This window comes from Carcharhinus amblyrhynchos, chromosome 26 (assembly GCF_965287045.1).
Source record: "Carcharhinus amblyrhynchos chromosome 26, sCarAmb.v2.hapA, whole genome shotgun sequence".
NCBI classification, from domain to species: domain Eukaryota; kingdom Metazoa; phylum Chordata; class Chondrichthyes; order Carcharhiniformes; family Carcharhinidae; genus Carcharhinus; species Carcharhinus amblyrhynchos.
Genome location: NC_137349.1, coordinates 36710732 through 36726908, shown reverse-complemented (window position 1 = coordinate 36726908; position 16177 = coordinate 36710732). Strand labels below are relative to the sequence as shown.

The window sequence follows — 16177 nt, the reverse complement described above, 5'->3', positions numbered from 1 at the left end:
AGGAGTCTGTAATCTACCATGACTTCAGTTAACTAATTTAGTAAACAAATAAATAGAGTTAGACAGATGTGTGTGCCCTGACTGCAACATGTGGGAATCTGTTGAATATTTTGCAGTCTTGGACAACCATATCTGTGGGAAGCATCTGTAGCTTAACCAACTTCAGCGTACAGTTGCTAAATGGAGTCTAATGTTACAGGTCATGGGGGGGGGAGGGGTGCAGAGAAAGAGAGAGCAAGATAGAGTGAGTGTTACTTGGACATTCAGCAGGACTTTCAGAAGGACCAACTCTGTTCCAAAAATATAATTCATCAACTTTTTCACAGTTTGGAAGAAGTTTTGATGATGATGTTGAGCAATTGGAGCCAATTATATGCAGCGAATAGCAGTTCAACACTGAAGGTACCACAGGAAAAACTCTGGCCCAGAAAGCGACAGAATGCATCTCAACAAGCTCAGAGGTACTAGGAACACTTGCACTGAGAAATTAAAGGAATAATATTTATCATTACAATGAGACAAGCAGAGTACAAACCCATCTAAATATGATGTTCCAGAGCCTGTAATTTTTAAAGTAAAACAAAAGCAGACTTCTAGGATTAATCAACCTAATATTAATATAATTTAAGGATCAAACGAGTAACCAAGGTCAATGACATCCATACCCTAGTGCCACTATTCATGTCATACTAAAGGAGGGAAAGAAGCTAAATGTATTTTTGAATATCTAGAGTTCTTCAGGCTGCAGGAACATGGTGGGTACAGACATGTCTAATTAAATACTAATTTAAAATCACTGTGGTAAATGGGAAAATACCATTTTGTTTTTGAGGGCGCCTTCGAACAAAAGACCTCGCTGACAGGACCCCCTGCCATCGATCACCACCACTGCATAACCAAGAGATGCCAGTGTATTCAGCCTCAAGTACTTTATTCCCTTGAATGAGTTGTTCACCAGCTGGACCTACATGAACAAGGAAACAAATCTTACAGTCAATGTTCTTAGTAACCAGGTGAGTGACGATGTTAATAGAAACAGCAAGAGCTCCACCAAATTCTCCACTGTTAAATTCACAGACTCAAACAGCTTTACAAATAGACCAGAGATTTTTAACTTGGACAGCTTTACAGCAATCCGCTTAAAAGTGTAGATGGGAACGTCTGACAGGGATTAATTATAAATTGAGAATCCTTGAACACAACATTAGTACACAAAGTACCTTTACCTGACTGAGGTACTTTAGAAATGGAGAACATAATTTGGATGAGATGTTTTAATCCTGCAGAACTTTAAATGCCCATCATATTAAATGATGCTACTTCGCACATTCAGAATGTTTCATTGGTTGTGATCACACATTTATAGTCAATTTAACAAACTAAGTTGTAGCATAAGATGACTTCAACTTTCCAGACCTAAAAATTATCCTTTTTGCAGGTACTAAGCTTACAGGCAAACCACCCTCCCCCAACCCACTTTCAGCTAGGACACTATACTTGCATTAGTTATCAGAATCATTAAATCATAGAATCCCTACAGTGAAGAAGGCAGCCATTTGGTTCATTGGGTCTGCACCAACTCTCCGACAGAGCATCTTTCCCAGCCCCCATCCCTGTAACCCCAAACATTTACCCCACTAATTCCCCCTAACCTATACATCTTGGGTCAGTTTCAATTTTTAACCCACAAATGGATATTACACTTACAGGTACCTTATAAGTGGGTGCAAGGGATCAAGCAGGCAATACAGGTTGTGTCACAAAGGGATAAGAGCGTTTAATGTGCCCACACAGAGCAAACCACATCTCCCAAATCACAAAGATGGCAACTACCCACATACACCAACAGTTATTTTTATACTGAGCGTACAAGTCAACCCCCATTTTGGAGGCTTCCAAAGGTCACCCTATATGCCAACAGCTACGATATTTTCCTGCTGAAGCTGTGCAATGCCTGATGCAAACTCATTTAAGCTTCCACTGAAATGAATCTAGAAATGTGCAAAGTGAACCTCAAATATTTCTAAAATCTCATTACAATAAAAGTGTGTTTTTAAAGGTGTTGGTGGGGGGCAAGAAAAGGAGAGGGAATGGCCACAACAAATTCAGAAAATGCTGGAAAACCTCTGCAGGTCAGACAGCATCTGTGGAGAGAGAATATAGCTAACTTTTCAAGTCTGAATGACCCTTCTCCAGAGCTCCATAGATGTTGTCAGGCCTGTTAAGATTTTCCAGCATTTTCTGTTTTGCTTTCAGATTCCAGCATCCACGGTATTTTGCCTTTATCAGAGAGAATAACCACATTTGCCAAGCTGTCACAATGGTGTTTCATACAGTCTCAGGATACACTAAGTGAAGTTCGATTCTCTGCACACTAGTATATTTGTTAAGTTCTTAGCAAAGTCAGTTCAACGATCATCAACCCATTATAAATAAACAGCACAGATAGGAAACTAAAATCTTTTGTGCTTTCACCAGTGGCATCCGGAAAGACAATGGTAACTGAGTTCACGGCAGTACTGATTTAACATAATCCTCATAGACAGCCTTTGACCAAGAGAATTAAAATTTAAACTTCAACATGGAAGGTCAATAAACAGACATCCTCTTTAAGGCAATTTTAAGTTAAGTGGCAATGTGCATTTCTGGGTAAAAATTCCACAGCTCCTGATGCTGACACAAATCAAGGTCACACTGTGCAGAAGTGCATATTTGCAACCTACAATTTACTACTTATTATTTTGTACAGGCAAGTTTGCAGGCAAAAATATACTTTTTTGAACTTGTACAAATTATGCATGTGCATTTGATGGTACACTGCTGTATTCATGTTATAACCTATCTATCTCACTATCTTTAAAACAGGTTAAGTCACAAAGCAGCAAATTCTATTTGTGTCATCTTTTCACCATTTTCTCAACTTGTGGTTTGTATGTGGAAGGGGTCAGAAAATACAGAGAAGTCCCAATAAATACTTCACTCTTGGTAAATTTCACAAGCGCCCCATCAGTATGGTCAAAAGTATTGCAAAATGACTGCAAAAAAGAAAATGTAAACTGATTAAAAGGGAAACAGGCTATGTTGAAGACTCAGTCTGTAAATGCACAAGTGATGTTGGTTGATTCAGACAGAAAATGTCCCAGATTTGATCTCTGGCCTGTGACATTAAACAACCTCATCCAAGACAGCAACAGTGATGCTGTAATTCACTTTTATCCCTTAGTATTAATAGGTAGACATTGACTGAGAATGGATGGGTTGAAAAATCCCACAAGACTGATAATATTTTGAAATATTAGAATGCAAAGAGCTAAATGCACAGAGACACTGTCAAGTAGGATGCAGTGGGACAACTCCACGCCAGTCTCCCAAAATCCTGCTCTTTCACGTTTCAACACAACCAAACTTAATATACAAAGCAGAACTCAAAAGGGGGTTTTAAAACTACTAGAGTTTTGTGATGTGCTGCAAAAATAATTTTTCTTCCAGAGTGACACAGTTCATCCCTTCCACTGCTCTTTACTCATAGCTGTGGACACTTTTCCAATTGTAGTATTTATCCAGACCCTTCAGAAGTTAATAAATCTCCTTGCTCTGTTCTTTCCAACAATGCATTCCTCTTCATAACATGCTGCAAAAATATTTTTTTTCTCATTCTACCTCTGGTTCTTTGGCCAATTACCTTAAATCTGTGCCATCTATTCATGACGCTTATGTCACTGAGGGCTGCGGAGAGGTGAGTGAAAACTTAAGGAGATGGCTCCTAATAGGAAAAAAGCTACAGTTATTTGTAGCTTTCCAGGATGCTGGTAGTGCAGTACAACATAAGAACATAAGAAATAGGAGCAGGAGTAGGCTATCTAGCCCTTCGAGCCTGCCCTGCCATTCAATAAGATCACGGCTGATCTGAAGTGGATCAGTTCCACTTTCCCGCTGTCTCCCCATAACCCTTAATTCCCCTATCTATCAAAAACCTATCTACCCGTGACTTAAATATATTCAATATTTAGGGAGGTAGCCTCTACCATTTCAACGGGCAGAGAATTCCAGATTCACCACCCTTCCAGTGAAGAAGTTCCTCCTCAACTCTGATCTAAACTGCCCCCCACTTATCTTGAGGTTGTGCCCTCTAGTACTGCTCTCCTTTCTAAGGGGAAGAATCTCTCTACCTCTACCCTTTCCATCCCTTTCATTATCTTATACATCTCTATAAGATCCCCCCTCATCCTTCTAAACTCCAATGAGTACAGACCCAGTCTATTTAGTCTCTCTTCATAGTCCAACCCCCTCATCTCTAGTATCAGCCTAGTGAACCTCCTCTGCACTCAAGGCCAAAATATCCTCCTGCAAGTGCGGCGACGAAAACTGCACACTACTCCGGCTATGGCCTCACCAGTACCCTGTACAGTTGCAGCAAGACCTCCCTGCTTTTATATTCTATCCCCCTCGCTATAAAGGCCAGCATTCCATTCACCTTCTTGATCACCTGCTGCACCTGCAGACTGGGTTTTTGCGACTCGTGCACAGGGACCCCTTGGTCCCTCTGCACCGTAGCATGCTGCAGCTTTTCGCCTTTTAAATAATAATCCCTCCTACTATTATTTCTGCCAAAGTGGATAACCTCACATTCGCTAACATTATACTCCATCTGCCAGCTCCTCACCCACTCGCTCAGCCTATCCAGATCTCTCTGCAGACTTTCCGCACCCTCCACGCAATTTGCTTTTCCACTCATCTTCGTGTCATCAGCAAATTCCGTCATCCTATACTCAGCCCCCTCCTCCAGATCATCTATATAAATGGTAAATAGTTGAGGTCCCAGCACCGATCCCTGCGGCACTCCACTAGTCACCAACCGCCAACCAGAATAGCACCCATTGATACCACTCTCTGCTTCCTATCAGACAGCCAATCCTCTATCCACGCTAACACCTTACCCCCAACTCTGTGCATCCTAACCTACCGTAGCAACCTTTTGAGGGGCACCTTATCAAACACCTTTTGGAAATCTAAAAACACCACATCCACCGGTTCCCGCCAATCTACTGGACTAGTCACATCCTCATCGAAATCTAATAAATTCGTCAAACACGACTTCCCCTTAACGAATCCGTGCTGCGTATGCTCGATCAAACCATTCTTTTCTAGATGCCTCGCTTTTTCTTCTTTGATGATGGATTCTAGCATTCTTCCAACTACTGACGTTAAACTAACCGGCCTATAATTCCTTGCCTTTTGTCTGCTACCTTTTTTAAACAGCAGCGTAACATTAGCCGTTTTCCAGTCTTCCGGCACTTCCCCAGAGTCCAGCGAATTTTGATAAATAATTACTAAGGCATCCACTATCACCTCTGCCATTTCTTTCAGAACCCTGGGATGCATTCCATCCAGTCCTGGGGACTTGTCCACTTTCAGTCCCATTAGTCTATCAACCACTACCTCTCTAGTGACAGTAATCGCATTCAGGCCCTCAACTCCTACCATCCTTCTATCTTTAATATCTGGCAACTATTCGTGTCCTCCTCCATGAAGACCGAGGCAAAAAACTTATTTAAAGCCTCAGCCATTTCCTCATCGCCCACCGCTAAATCCCCCTTCTCATCCTCCAAGGGTCCAACATTCACTCTAGCCAGCCTAGTAGTGGGCTGTTTTGGTAAAAGAGAAGGAAGTCCAATAATATGTGGTTCAACAAGATCTAGTTACAATGGCTGAACCAGTTATGAAAGGTACAAGTCTTAGTTCCTGAGGCTAGAGGGATCTAGGATAGAGACCATACATCAGGGGAAACAAATTGTGTCGTTTGATGGGGAAAAAGTGCTCATAACATGAAGATAAAAGAGTGGTTGAATAAACTTAACAAATGCAGAAGAATGGCAGGCCATAGGTTAGTGATTCAGAATTTGAAAATACAACTGTAAACTTTGCATCCATGACAGCTACCCTGATGCACAATGGAACGTTGAGGTGAGCTTGGTTTCCTTCCACAAACACGCTAATGCTATTTACGGTACCGTGTGAGTGCTATCTACAACAACGTGCTACTGTTTTTTCAGCAATGTGCTAAAGATCCTCTTTCAAAGTATTTGCAATATTTTTATAACACAAATGCAGAATAATTCCAGAGTGTGAAACTTGCTAATAATTTGGTGTAAACAGACAACTTTACAGGGAAATGATGGGTTAGACAGCAAAGCACTTGGAAAGAAATGCTTTAATTCAAAATCTCATCTTGTGAGAAAGCTCTCCAATGCTGACTGCCAAGATGTACAGTTTCAGTACATGTTTAAAAAGCTGCTGCTTTGAGGAAGTACTCAAGCCTATATGGCTACCTGTCTCCATGAATCATATGCAGAATGTAAGAAAAGGAAAAACTGGAAGATAAAGTGTAGAACTAAAAAGATGACAGGATCCCCTTTTAATTCACTTGGTTTTCTCAGACAGAGAAATCTACCTTCATGATTAGAAGTCATCAAACCAGATATAAAACACAAAATTTATAAATACTCAGGTGGTCTGGCAGCATCAGTGGAGAGAAATAATGTTTCAGAACGATAACATTTTTTTTCTCCACTTATGCTGCCAGAACTGCTCAATATTTCCAGCATTTGCTGCTTCTTTTCCGCATATCCAGCATCCATGGTATTTTGCTTTTGTTGCTATCAAATATGCAGCATGCAAACTCCCCCATTCCACTCTTCCTCTTGCAACCCTTTGACAAGTTCAAATCACAGGTGTAGGTCGGCAGAGCTGGTACTTAGAAGCCCAGCTACGTGCAGAGGTACTCTTACATTTTAATAATTTAACATCGCATACTTAACATAAAGAAATCTTACTAGCTGCTTATTCAGCTGATACTACCCTGAGCTATCACATCACTGGCTTGTAGGTTTGTCTGATGCAAGACAGAAGGATACACTCCTACTGATAGGCCTACCGTAGTCTGGCTCCCTAAAGTTACAGTTTGGACATTCAAAAGTGCAGAGTACTGTGCGCCTGCCTTACTTGGATTAGCCGTTGACTTGGTAACAAATCTCCACTGCAAGTAGTCTTGGAATTTCAGAACTATAGAGACCCCCAACATGGTTTCATCTCAAACAGAACAACCATCAGCCACTAAAGATAACAGTCATGAGGCACCATCCTTTAAGGATATATAGATAATGTTTAAAAAATGAATTCATGCACTAACCCAACTTGGAAATGTATCACTGTTCCTTCAACATAGCTGATAAAATCCTGAAATTCTCTGCATAATACTATCATGGGATTACATCACAGACAATGACTGAAAAAGACTGAAATTAGCTACAGAAACGTCAAAGTAATATTCTACCCTCTCCAGCTTTCTTCAAAAGTTCCTTGTGCACTTAAAACTTTCTGGCTGTTTAAATTTGAAAAACAAAATAACCCAGACACTAATTAAAACAAGAAATGGGTGGCACAGTAGCACGGTGGTCAAGGGCGGCACAGTAGCACGGTGGTCAAGGGCGGCACAGTAGCACGGTGGTCAAGGGCGGCACAGTAGCACGGTGGTCAAGGGCGGCACAGTAGCACGGTGGTCAAGGGCGGCACTGTTGGCCACAGGCTGTAACGAGTCAGCTAAAGCCTGCAAACTCTACTTGAACTGCAGTAATCTGAAGCTTGAAACTCGTTAAGCTTACTTAGTTACAAAGGAAATGCTGTAAGGCATAAGCCCTTATTTAGGTAGACAGCAACAACTGAACTAGCGCTAATGACTGAAACAAACAAAATAATGAGGAAATTTGAACCAACAACAAAGAGGCAGCATAAGAGATAAGGAATAGGATAAGAAAGGAAGTTTGGGACCAGCTGCAGCGGAACTCCGGAGACTAACCACACAGAAGAGGAACATGTAGAGAAGGCATCCAGAGCGAAGATGCCTGGCCAGCATAGCTCTTTTTCTTCGATAGTATCTCTCACATTCTGTGATTATTCAGGAATGGCCATGGAAACCAATGGGAGTGCATTTCAGACTGCATCTTTTGATACAAACTACATGATTTTTGTACGCTGCCTAACAATGATAAGCAATAAAGGGAATTACCGATTGAGACTGCACTGCCTCCTCTTCTCTTTGTACCATGCTGATAACCATTGCCAGTAAGATGCGGACAACAGCTCTGTAGCACAGTAATCAGCACTGCTGCCTCACAGCACCAGGGACCCAGGTGCAATTCCCAGCTAGGGTCATTGTCTGTGTGGAGTCTGCACGTTCTCCTCGTGTCTGTGTGGGTTTCTTCCAGATGCTCTGGTTTTCTCCCACAGTCCGAAAGACATGCTGATTAGGTGCACTGGCCATGCTAAATTGCCCCTCAGTGTAATTGAACAGGCACCAGAGTATGGCAACCAGTGGATTTTCACAGTAACTTCATTGCAGTGTTAATGTTTAAAATACATTTTAAACTTTAAAGAAAAGATGTCTCCTGGTAGCCTTACCTGTGGCCCTCCATAAACAAAGAGGATAGTGGGGTGCTTGCGAGCAGGCTGCAGGTTGTGCGGTTTATATAACATGCCATACAGCTTGAAACCAGATTTACTACTGAAGTTGAAAATTTCAGGTGGCACGTAATCAGGGGGACAACCTGTTCAAGATAAAAGTTAAAACTTACTCTACAAAGTGACAAGGATTCAGGTCAGTTTATTAAACATTTCCACAATTTGTACTGCAACTTGTGGCATTATCACTGTTCAAAGCTCAAGTGAAGTTCTAACAGTGATCTAAAGGATCATACATAGAGTCTAGTACTAAAAGAGACCAACAGGGCAATATTCTCATCCGAGTCTTTGCTGAACTAGCCGACCTCGGTCACTGTGGCAGGGAGGGGTCTAAAACTGATCTCAATACCCTTACACTGGGCAACAAAATTATTAGCCAGAATGTTGCCCTTAGTCATAGGCCAGTTCCCTGAACTGGCAATGCAAGCATTAATTGACCAAATAGAGTTTGTGTGGTCCATCAACACTCACTTAGGTTTATGCATGATGAATTTTCAGCTGAGTTTGATATGTAGAACAACTGGCATACAGGATTGCATCAAGCAACAGCCATTGATTGTCACCAGAATGGAGGGGGAAACAGCCTAGCCAGATGCACTCTATGATCATTTATTTTAATATTGTTCCCTATCCTATTTACACCAGGTGAAGCTGTCCACTGGAATACAAGTGCCTTGGTCTTCACAGGCCACTTGCGAGCTTTAAGGCCACACCAAATGGTTAAATTAATATAATCATTCATCTGCAAGAATGTTAATTTGTGGATTTGAACATAATTTTGATGCATTGATTTCGGCTTCATTTAATTAACAGGAATGCTAAAACAAAAACACTTTTACAAAGCCCAAGCTCTCAAACTTCAATCAGGACACAGCAGTAAACAGTAATGCAGAAATAAGACTAAGTGGCTTCAGTTTTGAGGATTAGCCTCAGTCTGAATATCGGTGTTCTGGATGCCAGGATTCTCATCTCAGCTACCCTATGGTGAGCAACAGAATGCAAGATTCCTTACTCAGAGGAGGACCTCCACCTAGTGGCTGATCAAGGAGCATCAATGTTTTAGTCATTTCTTTTGAATTTCATTACACTTAATTTTGCTTAACAGCCGCAATCATTTCTCATTACTTATCAAACCAACACTTCATTTTTCTAAAGGTTTTGACTTTTATGGCACACATGCCTACGAGTACTAATTGCACACCACTACATCTCTACAGCAACTATTTTTGTGTGCGCCTCAACAGTAAATACCACGATGATATTCAAATATTGGGATCATAGCAAGGCCAAATCCATCCTTAATCGACAAATCTGTAATTCAAGAGCAGTTAGCTAAACCATAATCAAGAGAATGACAAGATGTCTTTCCTTTTTCTAGCAAGGATCACCAAGATTAATACTTGCCTTCCTATTAGTTCCCAGGTAAGCCAGTATTAACCTAGGTTTCAGTTAATTTCAGTATTGGAAGTTTCCTTAATTTAATCAGCTGAGCCATTGCAGAATCCCAGTCAGAGTTGCAAAGATAGCACCAACAGTGGAAGTTCATTAACACACTAATGATCCATTGATTTTAGGGTGCTAACAGTAGCACCTCATCCATAGAACATTACAGCGCAGTACAGGCCCTTCGACTCTCGATGTTGCGTCGACCTGTGAGAACCAATCTAAAGCCCATCTAACCTACACTATTCCGATATCATCCATAGTTATATCCTAATTATAAGGATAAGATATTTCGCTTGCTGGGAATATATATGGACAATGACCTGTTGTCGTGTGACCTCTTGTCCACCTCAGCCCAACACCAACCAGCATCTCCGCATTATGGTTTACATAGAAGAGGCATCAATGTTCACAAAATAAATCATATATTTCATATGCTAATTATTATAAAGTTATTTGTGTTCACCCAAAATAATTTTTCGCACACCATCTTGACTTACAAAATTAACGAACAATGCTGGTTTCTATACAAAACGGCACAAAGATCAAGTGAATTTCCTGTAGTAATTTCAAGTCAGCAAGTGTTCCACATCATGAGCTTTCCTTTGCAGGATCAGGAACAGAACCACAGAAAATATGTTCAGAATATTCACAGTATTTTTTTCCCTACCAGTGGATAGCATTGCCATAAATTTTTACTTTGCTTCTGCCTTTACTTGATATAGAGGAACTGGAACCTGGCAAAAACTATCCATTTTGTTAACCAACAAATTTTGAAAGGTGAAAACATGCCAACGAATTGCTGCCCATTGTACTAGATACTAAAATCAAATATCATACAACCATAATACTTTCTTCAAATTTCTCCTGCATTAATTGCTGGTGTAAAGATCATCAGGCATATGACAATCATCAATACTTACACAAAGTGGAAAGCAGGAACTTGGACAGCAAGTGACAACTGGGCATTCAACTGTGAACAATCAGCCCAGTGCTGTCTTTACCAAATATCCACCCACATGCCATGGGGAAATGGGGTGGCTAACACACTGGAGTAGTAATCCTATGTCCCAGGCTAACACTCTGCGGACATGGGCAGCTCAGTGGCACTGTAGTTAGCACTGCTGCCTCTCTGTGCCAGAGACCCAGGTTTGATTCCTGCTCGGGTCACTGTCTGTGTGGAGGTTGTACATTCTCCCCATGACTCCGTGGATTTCCTCCAGGTGCTCCAGTTTTCTCCCACAGTCTAAAGGTGTGGGGCTTAGGTGGATTGGCCATACTAAATTTCCCCTTAGCATTAGGGGGACTAGCTATGCGAAATTGGTAGGTTGACTGGCCATGCTAAATTAACCCTAGGATTAGGGCAACTAGCTGGGAAATATGAGGGGTCATGGGGATAGGGCCGGGGGGGGGGGGGGGGGGGATTGCGGTCGGTGCAGACTCGATGGGCCACATGGCCTCCTTCTGCACTGTAGAGATTCTATAGATTTTATGGGCTCAAATCCGACCACCGCAGCTGGCAGACTTTAAAATTCAATTATTAAAAAAAAAACTGGAATTTAAAGCTAGTCTTTAATGATAACTTATAACTTGTAAAAACCATTTGATTCACCATTGTCCTTTAGGGAAGAAAATCTGCCATCCTTTCCTGATCAATACGTGACACGATACCCACAGCAATGTGGGTGACTCTGAATTGCCTTCTGAAATAAGCAAGCAAGCCACTCAGTTCAAGATGATTACGGAAGGACAAGTGCTGGTTTTGCCAGTGGCATCCGGATTGCATGGAAAAATGCGAAGGCTCTGGATAGCAGGAATACTGAATACTTTCCATCCCCTCCGTTCCCCTGCCCTATTTTACATTGCCCAGAGGCAATGAAACAAATAGTAGTGCTTCAGCTGCTACCTCGATGGAGATTATGGCTGCACAGTCTAGGCAATGAGACTGGAACTATCTAATCTCTGCATTTATCAAACGAGACACTGAAAAGTTGGTTACATATTAACCCATGGGAAATGCTTACTTATTCAATGCAATGACAACCCTATCAGGATACTCACCTGCAGCTTCCATCATGCTGGCACAGAATTCTGGCTTTTTGTGCAAGTGGTCTTCTTCAGGACCTGTCAGTTTATATATATGGACACAGGGCGGCGTGCTGACATTACTGTAATGGCTGATGAACATATCAAAATTCTGAGGAAAGTTGAAGAGACAGTGCGTTACAGTTTAAATTTCTATGCTGTGAAAAGCTACAAGCTCATGCACAAAACCATATTACACAAGTGATTTCTTCACAGATCCATGAATCAGTTAACAGTACTGGGATGCCCAGAATCAGGTGAACAGTGGCTCTATTCTCTCCCCACTGATGCTGTCAAACCTGCTGAGATTCTCCAGCATTTTCTGTTTTTGGAACTTACTTACAAGTTATGTAAGAATGAGTATGGAGCAAGTGGGATTAAAAATAGACAAATCTGGATTCATGCTTTCCACCCCATCTTAACAAGAGGAAAATGTTGATGCACTAATCACCATCATGATGTTCTGAAACTTTTGATTCAAGAAATATCTCCTGGGATTGGAAAAACTACCAACGTCACTCCATTATATAAGCTGAGGAGGTGAAATAAATGAGGAAATCATAAACTTATTAGTTTAACAAGGGATGGAGTGACTGAGCACAGAAACACAGGACTTAGAGACAGAAGTAGTCTCTTCAAGCCTGTTCTGCCATTTAATAAGATCATAGGCTGATCTGATTGTGGTCTCAACTCCACTTCCCTGCTTGCCTATTAAACAGTCTACTTAACTCAGTCTTGAATAAGTTTAATGACCCAATCTCCATGCCTTTCTGACGAAGAAAATGTCACATACTAACAAACCCTCAGACAGAAGTTTATCTCATCTCAATCTTAGAATGGAGACCTCTTATTCTTAAGCTTTATCCTCTAGTTCAATCCCTCCTCCCCACAAGAGGCAACGTCCCAATATACAGCCTATCAAGTGCCCTCAAGCGTTTTAATAAGATCACCTCTCATTCTCTAAACTCCAGCGGGTCAAAGCCCGTTAAACTCGCTTGATAAGGTAAGCTCTTCATTCCAGAAATGAATCAAGTGAACTTTCTCTAAACTGCTTTTGAAGAAAAAAGGATGTAATTGCTAATGAGGAGACCAAAATTGCCACAGTACACTGGAGGTGGTCACACCAGCACTCTGTACAGCTCCTACTAAACTTCCTCCTTTCATATTCCATTCCCCTTGCAAAAAACCTCAACATTTCATTTTTCTTCCTAGTCATTTGCTGAAAGTGCATATCAACTTTTTTGTGATTCAGATAGCAGGACACCCAGATACCAGGAGATTTAGAAGGGATTTGAGGAAAACCCTTTCCCCCAGAGGGTGGTGGAAATCTGGAATTCAACACCTGAAAGGTTAATCGAAGCAGGAACCCTCAGAACATTTAAGCAATATTTAGATAAGCACTTGGAATGCCATAGCATACAAGGCTCCAGACCAAGTGCTGTAAAATGGGATTAGAATAGATAGATAGATAGATGGTTGATGGCCAGTACAGACACGATGGGCCAAAGGGTCTCTTTCCGTGCTGTAAAACTCTATGACTTTAACACCTGTGGAATCAAATGCTGATTGTAACCAAATATTACAATCACTTCTCACAGTCTGAGTTCACTGGAGATTGGGAATCTCACTGACTGAAGTGTCCTGATTATATATCTTTTTCATTTGCTGAACTATTAGAAGCAAGTTTTACAGAGGGAACATTTGATAAATGGCAAGTAGACTTTATATAACAAATTGCAATTGCTTCAGAACTGCACGATCAAAAATGGATAACTTGAACTTTTGTTAGTTTGTGTCAAGCCAACTTGTTAGTTTTAATACAAGAAGCGGACATTCTTGATACTGCAGTGCAGGACATGCTCCCCCTAGTGTTACAAATAAACACTGACTTTCGTTATAGGTAAAATAAAGATCCAATTAGACCATGTCTAGATTAATTTCTTTAGTTCCAGGCACCATACCATAGCACTGGAAAGCTTTGAGCATATATGCAAAAAAGTTAATTTGAATGATACTGGGGCTGAAAGAGTTAATTATGAGGACAGGTTGTATAAACCTGGCTTGTAATCTTTTGAATATAAAAGTAATAAGAGTTATGATTAAGGATTTAACAAGGCAGATGGAGGTAGGCCATTAAGCAGTGGTGTCAGAAAACTCTTCTTCATACAAAGGATACTGCAAATCAAAACTCACTCCCTCAGAAAGCTGCCGAGATTGGAGTCAGTCGAAAACATGATTTTTGCTAAATAAGAGTTACTTGGCCAAGGTGAGAAGATAGAATTGGTCAAAATCTAACTGAATGATGAAACAGGTTCAGAGGGCTTTTCCTGGCCATACACAGCTCCAGATCTTATTTCCTTAAGTAAACACGCTCAGACAATGGGGATGGAGGATAAGAGGGAGCCATTTTTCTTTTCAACCATCTTAATATCTGGAATTTTTTTTTTTTGAAGAGGCAGAATCTGGAAAACCTGATCCTGCGCCACTGCTAACCTGAACTTGCGTGAGGAAATGGTCATGCCATTTTAAGGCAGTGCAGCTAATCTACAGAATGCACACTGAATCTGGGACCCCTCACTCTCTGGAACTGTATGACAATCTAATCATTCACCTGATAGGGTTTACGAATAAAAATAAATTGAGATATGGATATTAAAACAGAAATAGATGCAGGAAAACAAAATTATTTTTCTTGGAAAAGCTGAAAAGAAGAGATTGTTCAGGAAGTGGTTAAGCAGCTTGGGTTAAAAATGTGTGACAAACTGGAGAAGGCGGCAGCGGTGTTGCATTAAGGTGGTTAAGATCAACCTTCTCATTCAGCTTGCTGACTAACCTCTTAATTATTTTAATTTCCTTTACTACTTTCCTGAATTCCACTAAATTTACTCACCTGGCTCACTGAGCAGCTATGCGAGAAGCCAGCTTTTGTTAATTGAACTATTTCCCCTGGACATTCATAATTTACCACATAGAGGTGATGTTCCAACGGAGTGTCTTTAGTAGCTTGAAAATAGACTAACTTTGTTGCTTCATTCACCCAGATCTGAAAAATATAACAAGCACAAATGGTTCTAAGTCTTAAAACATCTCTTGACTGCTTGAGATCAAATGTTTTTTTTTAAAGCTTAAAATAACTGAAAAAATAAAATCATGCTTAGTGCACTTAAGATTATCCTTAAGTGACATTCTTAATCCATTAGCACATTGTTTCCATCACTGCTATCAGCAATAGATAGATAGAGAATCAGATATATGTAACGACCAGTACGCTATCCCAGTAGATGAGTGCAAGGTGCTCTCTTCAGGCAGAAGATGCGTTTGGATGGTTGAAGTCCATATTACTACAGCAACCTGCACAATTCAACAAAAATCGTACAAGCACTTCACCTGTCCACCGCTCTGCTCCACTGAAACCAATGCTCGGGTATTGTTAACTAGGGAGAAAGTCAGATGTCCCGTCTTCCAAATCAACTGCTTGCCATCACCCACTGCCCAAATTCATGTGAATAAAGTTGATGGCTTCAATTCTGAATCACTACTCACTACCACTGTTGGAAGTAATAATGTACAGAGTTCTGGGTCGCTCAGTTTGAGGAGGGGGTGGCAGTAGTTTCCTGTGGCAAAATGGCCATCAAACATGACTCACATCAATCATGGCTTGAGGGGGTGACCATTGCCTGAGAAATTGTTTGAGCAAGCAGTGAAATTCCATCAACAAATAGAATTGGGCTTGAGTGAAACTTTGGTTTGAAACCAGAATAATTGCACATTTACAATTATAATGTATGCTGTTTATACACCCTTCAAGCGGCCACAGTAATTACTCAAATCAACTGGAATTATTTTTAATAAACCCGAGGGGGAGAACACTGACCATCTGGTGTTAAAAGTAGTTTGTAACAGTCATACAGCCACAGGGTCCCAGTGACTTGTGAACGTATGATGATGTTGCAGCTAAAAATGTAATTTGTATGACATTTTGCTGGCCTGACTAGGCTCTAGAGAAGAGTTAGTTGTCCTCAATTATAAGCTCAGTGCAAGTGGATGCATCACATTCCTCCTTTCTGGCAACATGGTGGTGAAGCTACATTGTGCCCAATATTCTTCCTGCACTAGGGTGCCCAAAATTGCA

At 40.9% G+C, this 16177-nt stretch overlaps 1 protein-coding gene across 10 annotated transcripts in view; it reads right to left on the bottom strand.

The window, feature by feature from the left end:
- The window catches only part of dpp9 (dipeptidyl-peptidase 9), a 93102-nt gene that overhangs the window by 8269 nt on the left and 68656 nt on the right, over window positions 1-16177 (bottom strand). For all 10 annotated transcript variants that reach the window (XM_080212558.1, XM_080212561.1, XM_080212560.1 and 7 more), the window contains 4 exons: window positions 14936-15088; window positions 12022-12157; window positions 8458-8603; window positions 818-964 (listed from right to left, as the gene is read on the bottom strand). In XM_080212558.1, coding sequence (XP_080068684.1) covers window positions 818-964; window positions 8458-8603; window positions 12022-12157; window positions 14936-15088 — 582 coding nt within the window. The remainder of the gene's footprint in view (window positions 1-817; window positions 965-8457; window positions 8604-12021; window positions 12158-14935; window positions 15089-16177) is intronic.